General features: G+C 41.9%; 1 protein-coding gene across 1 annotated transcript; it reads left to right on the top strand.

Moving 5' to 3' along the window:
• The first annotated feature begins 3,244 nt into the window (after positions 1–3,244).
• On the top strand, positions 3,245–16,713 carry LMAN2 (lectin, mannose binding 2). Its single transcript, XM_077472381.1, has 8 exons — positions 3,245–3,417; positions 9,749–9,867; positions 9,962–10,079; positions 10,170–10,249; positions 13,960–14,121; positions 14,579–14,693; positions 14,790–14,909; positions 15,805–16,713. The coding sequence occupies exons 1-8, from the start codon at positions 3,279–3,281 to the stop codon at positions 15,963–15,965; spliced, it is 1,014 nt and encodes a 337-aa protein (XP_077328507.1). The 5' UTR covers positions 3,245–3,278; the 3' UTR covers positions 15,966–16,713.
• Positions 16,714–16,915: the final 202 nt, after the last annotated feature.

Raw genomic sequence — 16,915 nt, 5'->3', positions numbered from 1 at the left:
CGCTGAGAGATGATCTCATATGTTTACATATGAGATCATCTCTCATTGGATAGGCCGATCGCGCTGTAAACGGCCGCTGTGATTGGCCGTTTTCAGCGATCTGTGTTTGCCTGTCTCCGGGGAACACGGCAAACACAAAACTTCCCCGATGCGCGCCCATGGCGGCACGCATTGCGGAAGTAAACAGGGACGGCCTCCCGAACGAGAGCGCCCGCTCTATAGCTGTTATTCGGCTATAGGGCGGGCGGGAAGCGGTTAATAGAGCAAGGACACAAAAGGGACACAGTTTTGCAGGACTGAGTAATTGTCATTAAAAAGTGTGAAAGCTAAAAATTGGTCTGCTCTGCTCAGGAAGGGGGTGTAAGTGCCCAGCAGTGTTGGTCATCTTACTTTAAAAAAAGTAATTAGTTAAGTTACAAATTACTTCTCCTAAAAAGAAATTGCGTTAGTAACTCAGTTACTACATTGGAAAAGTAATTAGTTAGTGACTTTTTTTTAAATATTCTATAGACGGGACTAGCGAGGGAAGTGAATGTCGCTGCCTCCATCGGCGAGATTGACACCTCATGAGCCCCGTCGCTTGGTATGGATTTAAAGGGGAACCCCTACGACGAAAAAACGGCATGGGGGTCTCCCCAAAAGTCCATAGCAGACCCTTATCTGAGCACGCATCCCGCCCGGTCAGGAAAGGGGGTGGGGACAAGCGAGCGCCCCCCCTCCTGAGCTGTACCAAGCCAGGGTTGTCAGGAAGAGGCCCTTGTCCTCATCAACATCGGATAAGGGTCTGCTATGGACTTTGGGGGGACCCCACGCCGTTTTTTTCGGCGTAGGGGTTCCCCTTTAAATCCATGGCAGGCGACGGGGCTCGCGAGGTGTCAATATCGCCGATGGAGGCGGCGGGATTCACTTCCCTCACTAGTCCTGTCTACCTGGTCCTGGGCGGTAGATGTAATTGCGGTAATGCCGCCCAAGTGATGGGAACGGCGTTACCATGAGGGGAAGAGTAATCAGTTTGATTACTCATTACCCTCTAAAGTAACTGCGTCAAGTAACTCTGTTTATTTTAACTGAGTTACTTACATCACTGGTGCCCAGTAGGCAAGTGGCTAAAGAGGAACTGCGGTCTGCTCACATCATTTGTAATAAAAACATCTTTGCCATTCCGAAGCTTCCTTTCAACCACTTTACATATTATTTTATATATACTATGATTCTGTACTTGCCAAATATGCTGTAGAAAGCTCCATCCACTGAGTCTGGGTGTAGCCATTTTAACTGTGGGCAGCTGAAGCAGCTGCCTGTTCACATCCTGAAATTATACAGAGGCACGTGTCCAGCTCTGCAGCTCTCATCGGCCCTCTTATGACTCACCCCCCCCCCCCCCCCCCTCCTTTTCCCCTGGCAAACTCTCACAAGAGTGAGAGAGAGAGCTGTGCATGATGTCATAAGCCTAGGCTAATGACCAGACAAGAAACAGGAAGTGGGCTGTATAAGGTATTTACTGGCTGAAAAAAAGGTTTTACTATCAAAAGTTAAAGCAACAAGAGCAGATTTAATAGATGGAAAGATGAAAAAACGGCTGAAGTTCCACTTTAATACAAATGTACATTTGCAACCAAAAAGGAATTCCTTGTAATAATAATAATAATAAAAAACTAAATCAGATTTAAAAAAAAAAAGAATATATTGGTGTGCATGTGAAAACAATAAATTCATGCAGATTTCTTAGAGCTGTAGAGTTATGCAAATGTCATTTTATATAATTCCCCAAAATTTGCTCACATAGCAAACATACAGAATGAGAACTATATTTCTAAAGCTAAGTTATACAGATAAGAGGTGATTATAAAGAAGCTTCAACCTGTACATCCTGGTCACCACCTGCAGGGACAGAACTGATAAGAAGACATCTCCTCCATAGATCCCAACTGTCCATGATTTAGAGGGACTGTCCCTGATTTTGAGGGCCTGTCCCTGATTTTGAGGGCCTGTCCCTGATTTGGAGGGAATGTCCCTGATTTGGAGGGAATGTCCCTGATTTGGAGGGATTGTCCCTGATTTTGAGGGCATGTCCCTGATTTGGCGGGACTGTCCCTGATTTTGAGGGCCTGTCCCTGATTTGGAGGGATTGTCCCTGATTTGGAGGGACTGTCCCTAATTTTTGAGGGACTGTCCCTAATTTTTGAGGGATTGTCCCTGATTTGGAGGGCCTGTCCCTGATTTGGCGGGACTGTCCCTGATTTTAAGGGATTGTCCGTGATTTTGAGGGACTGTCCCTGATTTCGAGGGATTGTCCTTGATTTGGAGCAATGTCCCTCTGTCCTCCTCATTTGTCCCTCATTTTGGTCTGATCTGTATAGTATATAAAATGCACTTTTTATCTTTCAAAAAGTGTTTCCCACCGATAAAACTTTCCTCCAATTTCTAAATTGCTGCATTTCTACATTTTAAAAGCCAATATAAAGGAATAGTAGTGGTTAAAAAAAAGCACTTGCGGCTTTAATTCGCTTCTTTTTTTTTTTTGATAATTCTCCTTTAAGGGGGTGTGACGGGGCATGTCCTATGCTACATACATTTGTTAGAAGGTGTCCATCATTCCCATCTTAAAAGGTTGGGAGGTATGCTCTTCTATTAATGTCACCACTCATAAAACACAGCACACCCTTTCTGGAATGTACTGTACTGGTCACTCGTAAAGCCAAGCAGCTCTCATTTTAATTGGCTGGAAGTGATTACTTGCTGCTTACTCATTGGTTAAATGATTTCAACAGCTGATCACTGATTTGTTTGCCCAGCGTCTGATTTGCGAGAGAACGAAGGCGCCTTTAACAAAAATGGATCCTAGTCGTAGAGTAAGTTCTACAGCTGCCGCCATTTTTTATAAGACCAATCCCCATTGAAAGCATAGGCACATTCTCCAGAACAATGGCTCCGGTTGTGAAGCAGAGCGAGAGCGCGGAAAACTTAATTCCCTTGCAAATTTAGAAAAGTGGCGTTGGTTCAGATGTTTCTGATGAAACGCAGGCATTGGAGAGTATCCTGCGGCCATTTTTGACCCGGGCAAGATTTAATGTAGCGTGATACATATCAGATTCTGTTGATTAAAACGTAAGCTTCCGTGCTGGGTGGTTATTCCTTTTATACACCGCAATGGCTGCTGGCTGTGAATTACAGTTCTTGATGAATATTTCCGGAATACAAAGTGAATGGTGTGTGTGGGCGAATGGGAGGCGGAAGTGATGTAGGCGGAAGTAGACTCTCGTTAGTATTGGGTAGTGATGGCGGCTCTTTACATCTATGGCTTGCTGTGTCTCCAGTCTCTTTTTTGTCTGTTTATTCTCGGGGCCGCCGGAGACCTGACCGATGGGAACAGCGAGCACGTGAAGAGGGAGCACTCTCTCATCAAACCTTACCAAGGTGAGGAAGACATGGGGCGGTTTAGTGCTTTGCTTATACAGTAGCTGGACATATTCATGTGGAATTCAGGAGCCTAGGGGCAACAGAGAGGGTTTACCACGGTCACTGAAACCCTCAGTGTAAATATACATTTATTTTTTTTATTATTCTTTAAGCCTGGTAAACCCAGTGACATTATCGGAAAAATGAGCATCTGTGTTTTTTTATTTTTTTATTTGCATTTTAGTTGCATATCGAAAACTAAGAGGGTACTGAAGTTCCGAAAATTCTCGCACGACAGAATAAAAAATTCGGACGCGATGTCATGTATTTTTGGATGACGACTGTACTGATTAACCCCGTTGTGACCACACTATAGCCAAATGACGGCTACAGCGCAGCGGCTCTTTGCCGCGGGACCATCCTATGGCGCCCTCCCGTGCTCACGCTGCCTGCGAGCCCCCCTGCGACACACATTGGCAGTGAACTGAGATTGCTGCATCACAAATTGGGGTAAAGTGCCAATCAAGGTGGTGATCGGCAATTGTGATCACAATGTAACCAGATTTGCTGGTTATCGGTAATCCTCCTCTCATACTGACAATCATGTGAGGAAAGGAGAGACGACCACTGGCAAGCCCACACAGGGGACATCAGGGCGCTGATAATTAGTATCCTGATTATCAGTGCTGCCAATTGGTGCCCACCGGTGCTGCCTGTCAGTGCAGCCAGGGTGGATATCACTAGTAAAAAGGCTTGATTTAAATCAACTTTTTATATATATACTTTTCGTATTTTGTTCAGTTGTACAAAAACATTATTTGATCATTAAGCCTTTCACAATCATTTTTAACATCTGATTTATTACATTTTCCTTACCCATCCAACATTTTCCCTTCCCACACACAAAATAAAAAATTAAATCAACTTGACTCACCGACAGTCCCATTCACTTTAAAAGAGAAATTACTCTTTTTTTTTTTTTTGTCTACTTAGGTGGATGCAGAATCAGGCCCATGCGTCATCTGTCCCCCGCCTCTTCTGCCAATGGCTCAGTTCTTACAGCTCCTATGCACCGCTCCCCCAGCGACTCAAAGATGCTGTGTGCAGGACTTTTTTTGGTGTCCTGCCAGCGCACCACTCCAGTGTGAAAGCACTTGGGCTTTCACACTGGAGTGAGAGGAGAGGCGCTTTTACAGGTGCTTTGCAGGCGCTATTTTTAGCACTATAGCACCTGTAAAGCACCTCATTGTGAAAGCCGCCTTAGTGCTTTACTCATAGTCCATAGCTACTGCCCTGAGTGGCTATCTAGTGGCACTGTGGGAGTTGACAGCACTCTACTAAGAAAAGTCGTGCCACCTTCTGCCCATCCAGCTGGGTTTTACATCTAATTTATCATTTATTGTAAGCGCCTAAAGCTCCAATGAACTTTGAATGCAGTCACAGCCTGAGTAGAAAAAAAACTTGTCCTTTTGCCAGCAACTGCAAAGAAAAAACTCTTTCTGCAACTTTCTGGCAGGGGACAGTTTTTTTTCTTTTTAGGCCGTGGCTGTGTTGGAAATAACAACATAAGACACTGAACATCTTTTTGTTTTGATGCACCTGAAATGCGTTTCACTTTTTTTTTTTTTTTTTCCTCAGCAAGCACATATATCATAATCGCCTCAATACAAAGCAAACATCTCTCCCCTATGCTGATGAGTCAACTCCTTTAGTTCCCCTCCATCTGTGGGATGTGGGGAAATCCACTTTAGTGCAATCAACTTTCTAGTAGGGAACAGTGTTCTACTAAGCCCCCATCTCAGATTAACTTGAATTTTTGGCTTTTCTAGATATCCCAAAATACACATCTAAGTTGCATGCAACATTTGTTTTAGAAATATTAATATATTAAACAGCATATTTTTTTTTTCAGTATGTTATTCATTTAGGAAATCTCCAGATAAGGTGAGAGAATTCTCTACCTGATTTAAACTGAAAGTGAAATTGGGGAATAAAAATTGCCTGTTGCCAGTTGAGATGTCCAGATGCTTTGCCTACCTGTCTGCTGGCATTTATCCTGCAACGCACTAGTATTGTATTATAGCATTGATGACAAACCTTGACGCCCCAGATGTTTTGGAACTACATTTCCCATGATCATGCACTCTGCAGTGTAGTTGAGCATCATAGGAAATGGGGAACCTTGGCAGCCCAGATGTTTTGGAACTACATTTCCTATGATGCTCAGCTACACTGCAGAGTGCATGAGCATCATGGGAAATGTAGTTCCAAAACATCTGGGCTGCCAAGGTTCCCCATCACTGTATTATAGTCTTAATGGTTAGGAGGGATAGCAAGCATTCATTTGGAAGGTTAGTGATAATGTGTGTGATTTTTTTTTTTTTTTTTTTACTTAAGGGGAATATTTCTGACTAGTTCTCCATACATTGTCTTCTGTAGCCGTAAAGGCTTTTCCTCTTGTTCCCATTAGGGGCTCTCCCAATTTTTATCACTTCAAACTGTGTAGCTAAAAACTACAATAGTAAATTAAAAGTGATAGCTATTTTGCATCCTTGGAAGGACAAATCCAAGATGCCAGATAGCAGGGGGACTCTAGGTCATTGCGATTTTCCTTTAAAGGGTTTCCTATTCTAGCTTGCTTTATCTGATTTTGTTAGGTTATCTGCAACTTATGGATTGTGCAGATCTCCATCTGTAGCTCTTTCTTGGTGACTCTTTTTTTCTTGGTGACACCCTGCCTTGAGGAGCTGTAACGCTTGACTACTGTAGAACAAAAAGCATAACACTGCCACTCCTAGTAGACTTGATTGCCTGGTTAAGATAGTGGTTGCATGTTGTCATGTCTGCCCTAAGAATATCAGTGATACACCATCCAATATATAACCAGTTTTAAAGGTATATGCTAGATATTCCCCCTGAAATTTTGGTCGCTGAAAATAATGGCACCAAAAAACGCTTGCGATTCTATTGCGCTTATGATGTGTTTTTCATAGGTCACGTGATTCCAAAACCGCATCACAAATGTAACATGGATGTGTTAGTGATGTGTTCTTGCTGCATTTTCAATGCATTTCAATAGGGAGGTGCAATTTTTGGTTGAGTTTTTTTTTTTCTTCTGAACAAAAACGCAGCAAGCAGGATTTTTAACACCACAACAGAAGTGCAACGAACCTTTGTGAAGACGTGCATAGAATTTAAAGGGATACATTTTTCTTGAGCTTTTATGGTGCTAAAGGTACCAAAAATGGCCACCAATAAATTCATATTTTAAATTCATGATATTTAACCACTTGCCACCCGCTATATAGAAGAATGACGGCGGCAAAGTAGTTTCGATATACTGACTGGGTGTCATGACATCCTCAGAATATTAAGCCACTGCGCGCCCCCGGGGGCATGCATTGCGGCAATCGTTGTTTGCGGTATGTCGGTCTGACACCCGCAACACTGATCTAGCTAAAGAGTGTCTGGCGGAGACTCTTTCCACGTGATCAGCTGTGTCCAATCTCGATATAAATAGGAATAGCCAGTGATCGGCTTTTCCTCACTCGCATCTGACAGATTGTTTATCAGCGAAGCCCCCCCTTGGATCCCGCCCAGGGCCACCATCATGCCGCCCAAGACCACCAGGAAGGCCATCCACACTGGACCACCAGGTATACCCCCTAGACCCCCAGGAAAATGCACATCTGTGCCCAGGTAGCTGCCAATCAGTTCCCACTGACAATGTCTACCAGTGCCACCCATAATTGCTTATCTTTTCAGCCTTTCAGTTCCCACCAGTGCTGTCTATCAGTACCTTCTTATCAGTGCCCATCAGTGAAAGAGAAAACTTATTTACAAAATTGTATAACAGAAACAAAAGCAAAACTTTTTCTTTCTTTCTAAATTTTCGATTTTTTTTTTTTTTTTTTTTTTTTTTTTTTTTTTTTTAGAGAAAAAAAAAAAACGCAGAGGTGATCAAATACCACCAAAAGAAAGCTCTATTTGTGGGAACAAAATGATAAAAATTTAGTTTGGGTACAGTGTAGCATGACCGCAATTGTCATTCAAGTTGTGACAGTGCTGAAAGCTGAATATTGTCCTGGGCAGGAAGGTGTATAAGTGCCTGGTATTGAAGTGGTTAATAAAAATGTCAGAGACAATTATATATATATATATATATATATATATATATATATATATATATATATATATAATATTATAATTTTTTTTTTTTTTTAAACTAAGTTTCAGTCAGGTGCATCCTGCATTTTCGGTTTCAGCACCAAAATTTCCATTCGGTACACCGCTAGTATACACCATCCAATGTTTACCAGTTTTAAAGTAATGTTTTTATCATAAAGCTTTAAATTGAATTGCCTGTTTAAAGTAGGACTTGCATTAAAATGCACGGTGAACTCAAATTGCTCAGGCTCCTTTCCCCTTTGCAGATCAATTATTAGTACAGGGCTCGACAAATCCCAGGCGCCAGGTCGCCGTTGCGACTAGAAGTTGTGCCCTGGTGCCTGGGTTTTTGTCACTGATAGGTGCCTCTGTTGCTCTGTGTCTGGTGCCTCCAGACACAGAGCACTGTCTGGTAGTCGGGATGGAGCAGGAAGAGAGCAGCTCAGCAGCCTCTGACATCTTCCTCCCTTCTCCCCACACTGTTGGCAGAGCAGCGCCGCAGTGTGTGAAAATGTGTTTAGAGAGGAGCTGTCAAAATTGAGGCTGAATGTCGGGGTGGGCAGGACACAGCTTTCCAACACCAGCCAATGGGATGGGATCTGGGCGGGCAAATACGTGTATGTGGCCCCTCCCCTTTCTTAAGCAGCCCAATCATTGGCTGGATAGCTGCTGGGTCCCGCCCACTTCTGACATCACGCTGAATGTGTCAGCTCCTCTCTCCATACAGTTTCACACAGTGCAGCACTGCAGAGAGCATTCAGTTTCACAGTTACACTATTGGCTGTGAAACCTGCCAGTGCCACCTGCCAATACCAGTTAGTGTGCAATCCAGTGCCACTTGCCAATCAGTGCAATCCAGTGCCACTTGCCAATCAGTGCAATCCAGTGCCACTTGCCAATCAGTGCAATCCAGTGCCACTTGCCAATCAGTGCAATCCAGTGCCACTTGCCAATCAGTGCAATCCAGTGCCACTTGCCAATCAGTGCAATCCAGTGCCACTTGCCAATCCGTGCCAACCTGTGCCACTTGCCAATCCGTGCCAACCAGTGCCACCTGCCAGTGCAATCCACTGCCACCTGCCAGTGCCAAGTGCCAGTTAGTGCCACCTGCCAGTGCCAGTTAGTGCCACTTGACTGTGCAATCCAGTGCCACCTGCCAGTGCCAGTTAGTGCCATCTGCCAGTGCCACTTGCCAATCTGTGCCACCCATTGCCACCTGCCAGTGCCAATCAGTGCCACCTGCCAATGCCATCTGTCAGTGTCACGTGCCATCCAGCGCCACATGCCAGTTATTGCCACATGCCAGTTATTGCCACATGCCACCTGCCAGTGCCACCTGCCAGTGCCACCTGCCAGTGCCACCTGCCAGTGCCACCTGCCAGTGCCACCTGCCAGTGCCACCTGCCAGTGCCACCTGCCAGTGCCACCTGCCAGTGCCAAGCAGTGCCACCTGCCAGTGCCAAGCAGTGCAACCTGCCAGTGCAATCCAGTGCCGCTTGCCAATGCCAGTTAGTGCCAGCTGCCAATGCTGCCCATCGGTGCCACCTGCCAATTCCCATTAGTGGCACCTCAGTGCTGCCTATTGGTGTCCATCAATGCCACCTGCCAGTGCCCATCAGTTCCAACCTCAATGCCGCCCCATCAGTGCTGCCTATCAAAGCGCATCGGTGAAGGAGAAAAAAAACGTATTTGCAAAAACTTATAACAAAACAAAAGTTATTTATTTTTTTAATATTGTCATGAGCAATTATTTTCAGATGCCCCAGACATGCAGTTCTGGGCGCTGGGTAGAGCATTTAAATAACTGGCTCCTAACTCTTTCAGCTGGCTCCTAGATTCTAAGCAAATTTGTCAAGCCCTGTATTAGTAGTAGGTTTAGACACACAGAAATTTCAAAAAGCTATGTGCCTGCAGTTGGACTTTAAGAATAACTTTGCAACCCATTCTCCCCACCTCCTCTGTTCCAGTAGGTCAGATGTGCATCCTTAATTTATCTATATAGTCAGTCATTGCAGCTTGCATGTGTTTGTTTTAGCCTTGGTGGAAAATGTTACCTGTGGCTTTTAAGGATTTTATTTTTTCCACTGTTATAAAATATCTTCACTTTTGTGCCCCTGCCCACATGCATTTTTGTTTTCTGTTTTAACGTCTTCTTTTTTTTTTTTTTTTTTTTTTTTTTTAGGTGTTGGTTCTAGTTCAATGCCACTATGGGATTTCATGGGTAGTACAATGCTTACAAGTCAATACGTCCGTTTAACTCCTGATGAGCGGAGTAAAGAGGGTTCTATCTGGAATAGAATAGTAAGTTAAAGTGTTCTAGAAAACCTAATGCCTGAATTGAAGCATCTCAAAAATAGAGTATGTTGCAGTAATTGTCTGGGTGTTTTCTTTTCAGCCTTGTTTTTTGAAGGACTGGGAGCTACATGTCCATTTCCGGATACATGGAGCAGGAAAGAAGAACCTACACGGGGATGGCTTTGCACTTTGGTATGCAAAGGATAGGTTAGAGCCAGGTAGATCGTTACGGTCTTTATCTTTTTCTTTTTTTGCTTGCCCGCTTTGTTGATTGGCAGTCACTAATAACTTTCCATAACCTCTTTAAGGTCCTGTGTTTGGAAACCATGATAAATTTCATGGCCTGGCAGTCTTTGTTGACACCTATCCCAACGATGAAACAACAGAGGTGAGTATTACTCCTGCATACTGCTTGATCTTTTCTAATCTGATACATTTTATTTCCTTTCACAATTCTTCACACTGCCTTCAGTTGTTTTCCAAGTTCACTTTAGGCAATGCTTTTTGAGAAGTGTATGCATGTAAGCTTCTTCAAAAGAGAGACTTCTGGGTAAATTAATTTTTTTTATTTTTTTTCATGGCAGCTCTGTAAGTGAATGTCTTCTTTCACTGGTTATTTAAACAGTTACATAGCCTTTTTCAAACCATAGCATCTACATGGGCACTACCATTTTTATTTTTTGTCCTTACAAGTACAGAGCTGAAAGTTCAGTTGGGGGAGTGTTTTAAATAAGGTCCTTTCTCATTGGAAAATGATTGCTTGAGTCTCCTTTTATGGACAACCTATGACAGGTGTTTTTATTCAAGTATTAGGTTTTGCAATCAGCACTTGATTTAGCCAGACCTGTACAACACTCTTCTAGGAAATGTATTCAGAGTCCATTTACCTTTTCATATTTTGATAGTAGACTGTCAAGTTGACCTATCTGCTGGATCACCTCTCTGGTGACAAAATTTTCCCTTTGTGTGTATAAATCTACACTTGCAAATCAATCTGTAGTGCTAAAACCTGCTGTTTAAAACAGAAATTGTGAATAAAACTCATGAAACTTACAATACAACGCTGTACCACTAAAATGTATGTAAGATATTCCCTTCAGCTTGTGTCGCCAAACAGAGCAGCAGTGAAGTGAAGGTAAATATATGCTGGGCTGGGTGGGGAGAGTGAAATTTAAACGTAGCTTTGCTAATAAGGGTTTACTTTAAAGTGTTTGTAAAGGCTTAAGGTTTTTTGCCTTTATGTATTAAGTAAAAAAAAAACCTTCTCTGTGTAGCAGCTCCCCCCAGCCCTCCCTAATGCTCATCTGAGCCCGATCTTCCTCTAGCAATGTGCATGAGAGGGGACTCTTCCCTCCTCATTAGCTAAGACAGCAGCGGTAGCCATGGGCTCCCACTGCTGTCAGTCACAACCAGTGAACCAATGAGGAGAGAAGAGGCGGGTCCTACCCACTGCTCTTGTGTGTGAATTGACACTCAGAGCTGCAGCTCGGAAGCCCCCTTTGCAAGCTAGTTGCACTGGGGGCACTCGACAAAAGGGAAGGGTCGAACACCGGCAGGGGACCCAAGAAGAGCAGAATCAGTGCTGCTCTGTTGAAAAAAAATACTGCACAGAGCAGGTAAATATAACATTTGTTATTTAAAAAATGTTAAGAAAATGTTGGATATCTATCCTATCTATCCTATCTATTTTTCCCCCTAAGACCTTGGAGAATAAAATGGCGGTTGTTGCAATACTTTGTCACACTGTATTTGCGCAGTGGTCTTACAAGCGCATTTCTTTGGAAAAAATACACTTTTTTGAATAAAAAAACAAGACAACAGTAATGTTAGCCAAATTTTTTTTTATATTGTGAAAGATAATGTTGTGCCAAGTAAATTGATACCCAAAATTGCACCCGCTCGTGGAATCATGACAAACTTTTACTGTTAAAAAAATCTCCATAGGTGACCTTTAAAAAAAATTCTACAGGTTGCATGGTCTGAGTTAGAGGAGATCCAGGGCTAGAATTATTGCTCTCGCTCTACCCATCGTGGCGATACCTCACGTGTGGTTTGAACACTGTTTTCATATGGGGGCGCTGCTCACTTATGCGATCGCTTCTGCATGCGAGCTCGGCGCACGCTTTTTTAAATTTTTTTTTTTCTTATTTATTTTACTTTTTATTTTTAAACTACTCTTTTTAAAAAAAAAAAAAAATTGTGTCAGTTTTATTCCTATTACAAGGAATGTGAACATCCTAAAGGCATGACAGGACCTCCTTTTTTAAATATGAGATCTGGAGTCAAAAAGATCTCAGATATCATATTTACACTTAAATGAAATAAAAAATAATGTTGCTTTAAGAGCTATGGGTGGAAGTGAAGTTTTTGACATCAATTCCGCCCTGCATTGGGATGGAGAAGGATGGGGGCCATATTCCCCTCACTTGTCTGCATACCAAGCTAGGGAGAGGACCCGATCGCCTCTGCTGCTACAGACGGCTCCAGGATGCGGCAGGCCCCCTCTCCCGCCGCCGATAAGTGATCTTGTGGCGAATCCGCCACAGAGACAACTTTCAATCTAAAACCGCTCAGTGAAGAATAGGTTACCGCGGTTATGGTAGCTAGATGCTGCCATAGCGATCTCTCTTCAAAGTGGTTAATATCACTTTGCGACACTAAAGTGCCTATTGGTATTTTTATTTCCTTTTTTCTTTTTCCCATTTATAATATATTTATAAATATTAATCTTGTGATTAAAAGTACCATTTCAGCATTTGCAGATGACACCAAGCTATGTAGTGGAATAGGGCATCCTTGCAGGATGTCTCCAACTTACAAGTAGACCTCAGTGCCCTGTTTAATTGGGTAACTATGTGTGTGGCAAATGAGGTTTAATGTTGATAAACGTAAAGTTATACACTTGGGCTAAAAACTTGCATGCCTCATAAATTCTAGGAGGAGACCAACTGGGGTGTGCTTTCTAAAGCAAGAAAAAAAATTTCTTTTATGAAGGCCCCTTTTGCACTGGAGCGTCGTTGGTACCGTCGTTTTGGCGCTGGGGTTAGCGTCTGAAAACCCCCGCAAAAACGATGGTACCGCCGATGCCCCAGTGCAAAAGGGGCCTTCATAAAAGAATAATTTTTTCTTGCTTTAGAAAGCACACCCCAGTTGGTCTCCTCCTAGAATTTGAGGCATGCATGGTTTTTAGCCCCCAAGTGTATAACTTTACGTTTATCAACATTAAACTTCATTTGCCACATAGTTGCCCAATGAAACAGGGCACTAAGGTCTACCTGTACTTGTATACACACCACTCCTTCACCACTCCAAAGATGCTGCTTGCAGGAGTTTTTTTTTTTTTTTTTTTTATAACATCCTGCCATCGCCTCAGTGTGAAAGCACTCCGGCTTTCACACTGAGACTGCAAGGAAGCTGTTTTTTTTGGTGCTTTACAGGTGCTATTTTTAGCCCAAAAGCGCCTGAAAAACATCTGTGTGAAAGGGGTCTAAAAGGTATAGACTCCAAAGAGAGCTATCATTTTGCCCCTGTACAAATTAAGACCTCATTTGGAATATGCAGTTCAGTTTTGGGCACCAGTTCACAAAAAGTATATCGGGTAACTGGAGAATGCAGAGACGGGCAACCAAATTGATAAGAGGTATGGAGGAACTTGGCTATGAGGATTAGAGGAACTGAATTTATTCTCTCTTGATAAGAGAAGATTAATGGGGGATATGATCAACATGTACAAATACATGAGTGGTCTATATAGTGAACTTGGTGTAATGACGTTCACATGAAGTTCAACACAGGGGCCAAGAGGGCACGCTTTACATTTGGAAGAGATTTAACCCCCAAACACAGACTTCTTAACAATAAGCTGTGAAAATGTGGCATAGACTCCCTCCAGAGGTGGTTCTGCCCAGATCAGTAGATCAAGAATGCCTGGGTTCTTTCCTAAATGCACATTATATAACTGGGTATTAACATGAGGGGTAGTTGATTCAGGGAATATCCAATTGCCTCCAGGCGGATTATGAAGGTATTTTTTCCAGGCTAATTGGGAAGGAATTTTTATTTATTTTTTCCTTATTTTTGTCCAAACTCTGTTTGCAGCGTGTCTATCCTTATATCTCTGTTATGGTGAACAATGGCTCCTTAGAGTATGATCACAGTAAAGATGGGCGCACAGCTGAATTGGCGGGTTGCACAGCTGATCTTCGCAATGCCAACCATGACACATTTGTAGCCATACGCTATTCTCGTGGGCGTCTTACGGTGAGAAATTTGTTCAATAAAGTTGTCTTCCCTAAGTGTTTAGATATATGCATTAATTAAGTTGCTGGATGTCAGTGTTTACCTTATCGTATTTTTCACCTTCTGATAAAGTACAAGACAGTTCTATATACATTGTACAGATCATTTGGTTGAATTTGTTTTTTTTCAACAATTGATATAGCATGGAACATCTGTCAGACTTTTATCTGTCTGACCATGTTAGGGGACTCCTATTACTGCCAGTGTGATCTTCAGAGCAGTAAATGAAATGACTCTCCCCAAAGGCGACATTGCAATATAAACCTGAAAAGTGGTAAAAACACCTGCCCCAAAACTGCAAAAAAAGTGTGGAAAAATGTCAGCTCTAAAATAGTATTATCATAGGATTATCATGCTTAGCTGGTTAAAAATAGTGACTTATGGTTTTTAATTTGTAATTTTTCTTTATTTCTTAAAGGTGATGACTGACATCGAAGGTAAAAATGAATGGAAGAATTGCGTTGACATTTCAGGTGTTAGATTACCAACAGGATACTATTTTGGAGCAACTGCTGCAACTGGAGACTTGTCAGGTTAAAAAAGATTGTTCTTGAACACAGTTATTTGCTTACTATAACTCTGGAACATATATTAAAGGCATTCATTTTTATTTATTTTTTGTTCTATAGATAATCACGATATTATCTCCATGAAGGTTTACCAGCTCATGGTTGAACATTCGCCTGATGAAGAGAATATTGACTGGACTAAAATAGAGCCCAGTGTTAGCCTGTTAAAGTCTCCAAAAGGTGAGCATAAAATGTGATTATTTTTTTTATTTTTATTTTTTTAACATGTATTTATAATTTTCCTCTGTACTGAAAATATAGTATTGGGTGTAATTTGATGTCTTGCAAAACCCACCATTCTAGGTTCAGAATAAGATACACAAGGTAGTTGGTAAAGTGTATATGTGAACCCTTAGCTTGTAAAACAGCCAATTCAGTAGTTTAAAATCAAAATGAAAGGCAAAACGTGTGTATGTATAGGCTGTAATACTTCTGTTTTGGCTCACCGTGGGTATGTTCTATCCAGCTTTACCCTCATATAGTATCATTCCCAGGTTAAGCCCTGGTTCCCACTGACTGCGGGAATGAAATCGGGTTGAGTTCAGCTGAACTCGCCTGATTTCATTCTCGCATGTCAGTCCTGACTTCAGGGCTATGTCAATGGAAATCGCACCCCGAAATTTCCAAATAAAGTAGTACAGTAACTGCAACAATTTGGATGGTGCCATTGCTGCTGATTTTGTCATGCAATTTGACATCAAATTGCAAGCTAAAATCACATCATTGTGAACCAGGGCTCTAGGACCCTCATCGGGTCATTCTGACAAAGTGCTAACTAATTATTACTAAAGCTCGCCTGACTGTTCTTACACATTCTATGATAGTCTTTTTAACCACTTCTACTTAATTTTCTGACTAAGGTGAAAATCCTAGAGATGTGACGCCCCCCATATGATTAAATCTGCGTCAAATAGGGAATGTAGAATTTGCTGCTGTTTTGAGCATTGGTGGATAAAGTGATCTAATGGTTTCATGCAATGTTGCAGTGTTAGATGCATGTCGATAACAAATGTTGATACAAATTGGTTGATTATGCAGAGCTTTAAATCTATTCTTTAATGTACACAACTTCCAGATAATGTTGACGATCCAACTGGCAACTTTCGCAGTGGCCCTCTAACTGGCTGGAAAGTGTTCTTGCTACTTCTCGCTGCTCTCTTGGGTATTATAGTCTGTGCTGTAGTTGGAGCCGTGGTGTTTCAAAAACGTCAAGAAAGAAACAAGAGATTCTACTAGCCAGGCATGCTGGGAGAACAAATTCTGAAATGTGAACTCTCCTTTACCAGAAAATGGATTCTACAATACAGTTTCGTATGTGGGTTAAAAAGAAGATAATTTAAGTCGTATTTTCGTACTTTTTATTTACAATGACAAGAATATCCTTGGGAAGTGGGTACAGGAGTAACAATCATTTTTGAGGTTTGCAACTGATTTTTTTTTTTTTTCCTTGGGAGTTTAAATCAGAATTATTTGATTTATTTTTTTAATATAAATGCCTAACTTTAGTGGAGCATGCTTGGAAGAGTTTTGGGCCAAGACATGGCTGTATAGTTTTGCATAGATGCTACATCTACAAAGCCTGCTCTTGATGTATTCTGCAGTGTGTTCTTGCTGACCAATAATCTGATGTAGCCTTTAAGCAGCCCAATCCTGTGGATTAAAATGGCTGTTAGCACAGAACCGTGTCAATGACTGCTTGCACAGAACTGTGTCGATGACAGCATGAGGTCTAGAAGATCTTGAGTTTGGTTGCTCGATTTACTGTTGGTTTCTTACTGACGCTCAGATGTTTACAAAAAAAGAAGAAGAAATTTTGCCTTGGCCTGCACTACATATCTTATAAATCCCTTGAGTATGATTGTATACCACCGCTTTTCTTTTGCTTTTTTATTTTTAAACAAAAATGTTCAGGGGTTTTCCTGTAAGAGTGTAAGAATATTTGGCTGTGTCCAAAGTGGCTACCCATTAAAGAAAAGAAAACATGTGTCATGTCTTAAGTTTCTCTTTGTGGTTTTATGGGAGTTAAGCTGTTTAGTATGGGTAGGTTGCCTTGCCCATTCTTTAAAATTGCACCTCCTTTTATCAATTCTGTATTATCGCAAGCCATGTAATACTTAAGCTTCTGGACCATTTAGGTTTCTGTCACCCACTCTATAACTTCTTTGACATTTCTTTTAGATATCACA

Source organism: Lithobates pipiens, unplaced genomic scaffold (genome assembly GCF_037356315.1).
Source record: "Lithobates pipiens isolate NorthernLeopardFrog02 unplaced genomic scaffold, aLitPip1_a1.2 Scaffold_8, whole genome shotgun sequence".
Lineage (NCBI taxonomy): Eukaryota > Metazoa > Chordata > Amphibia > Anura > Ranidae > Lithobates > Lithobates pipiens.
This window is presented reverse-complemented; position numbering and strand designations above follow the sequence as displayed.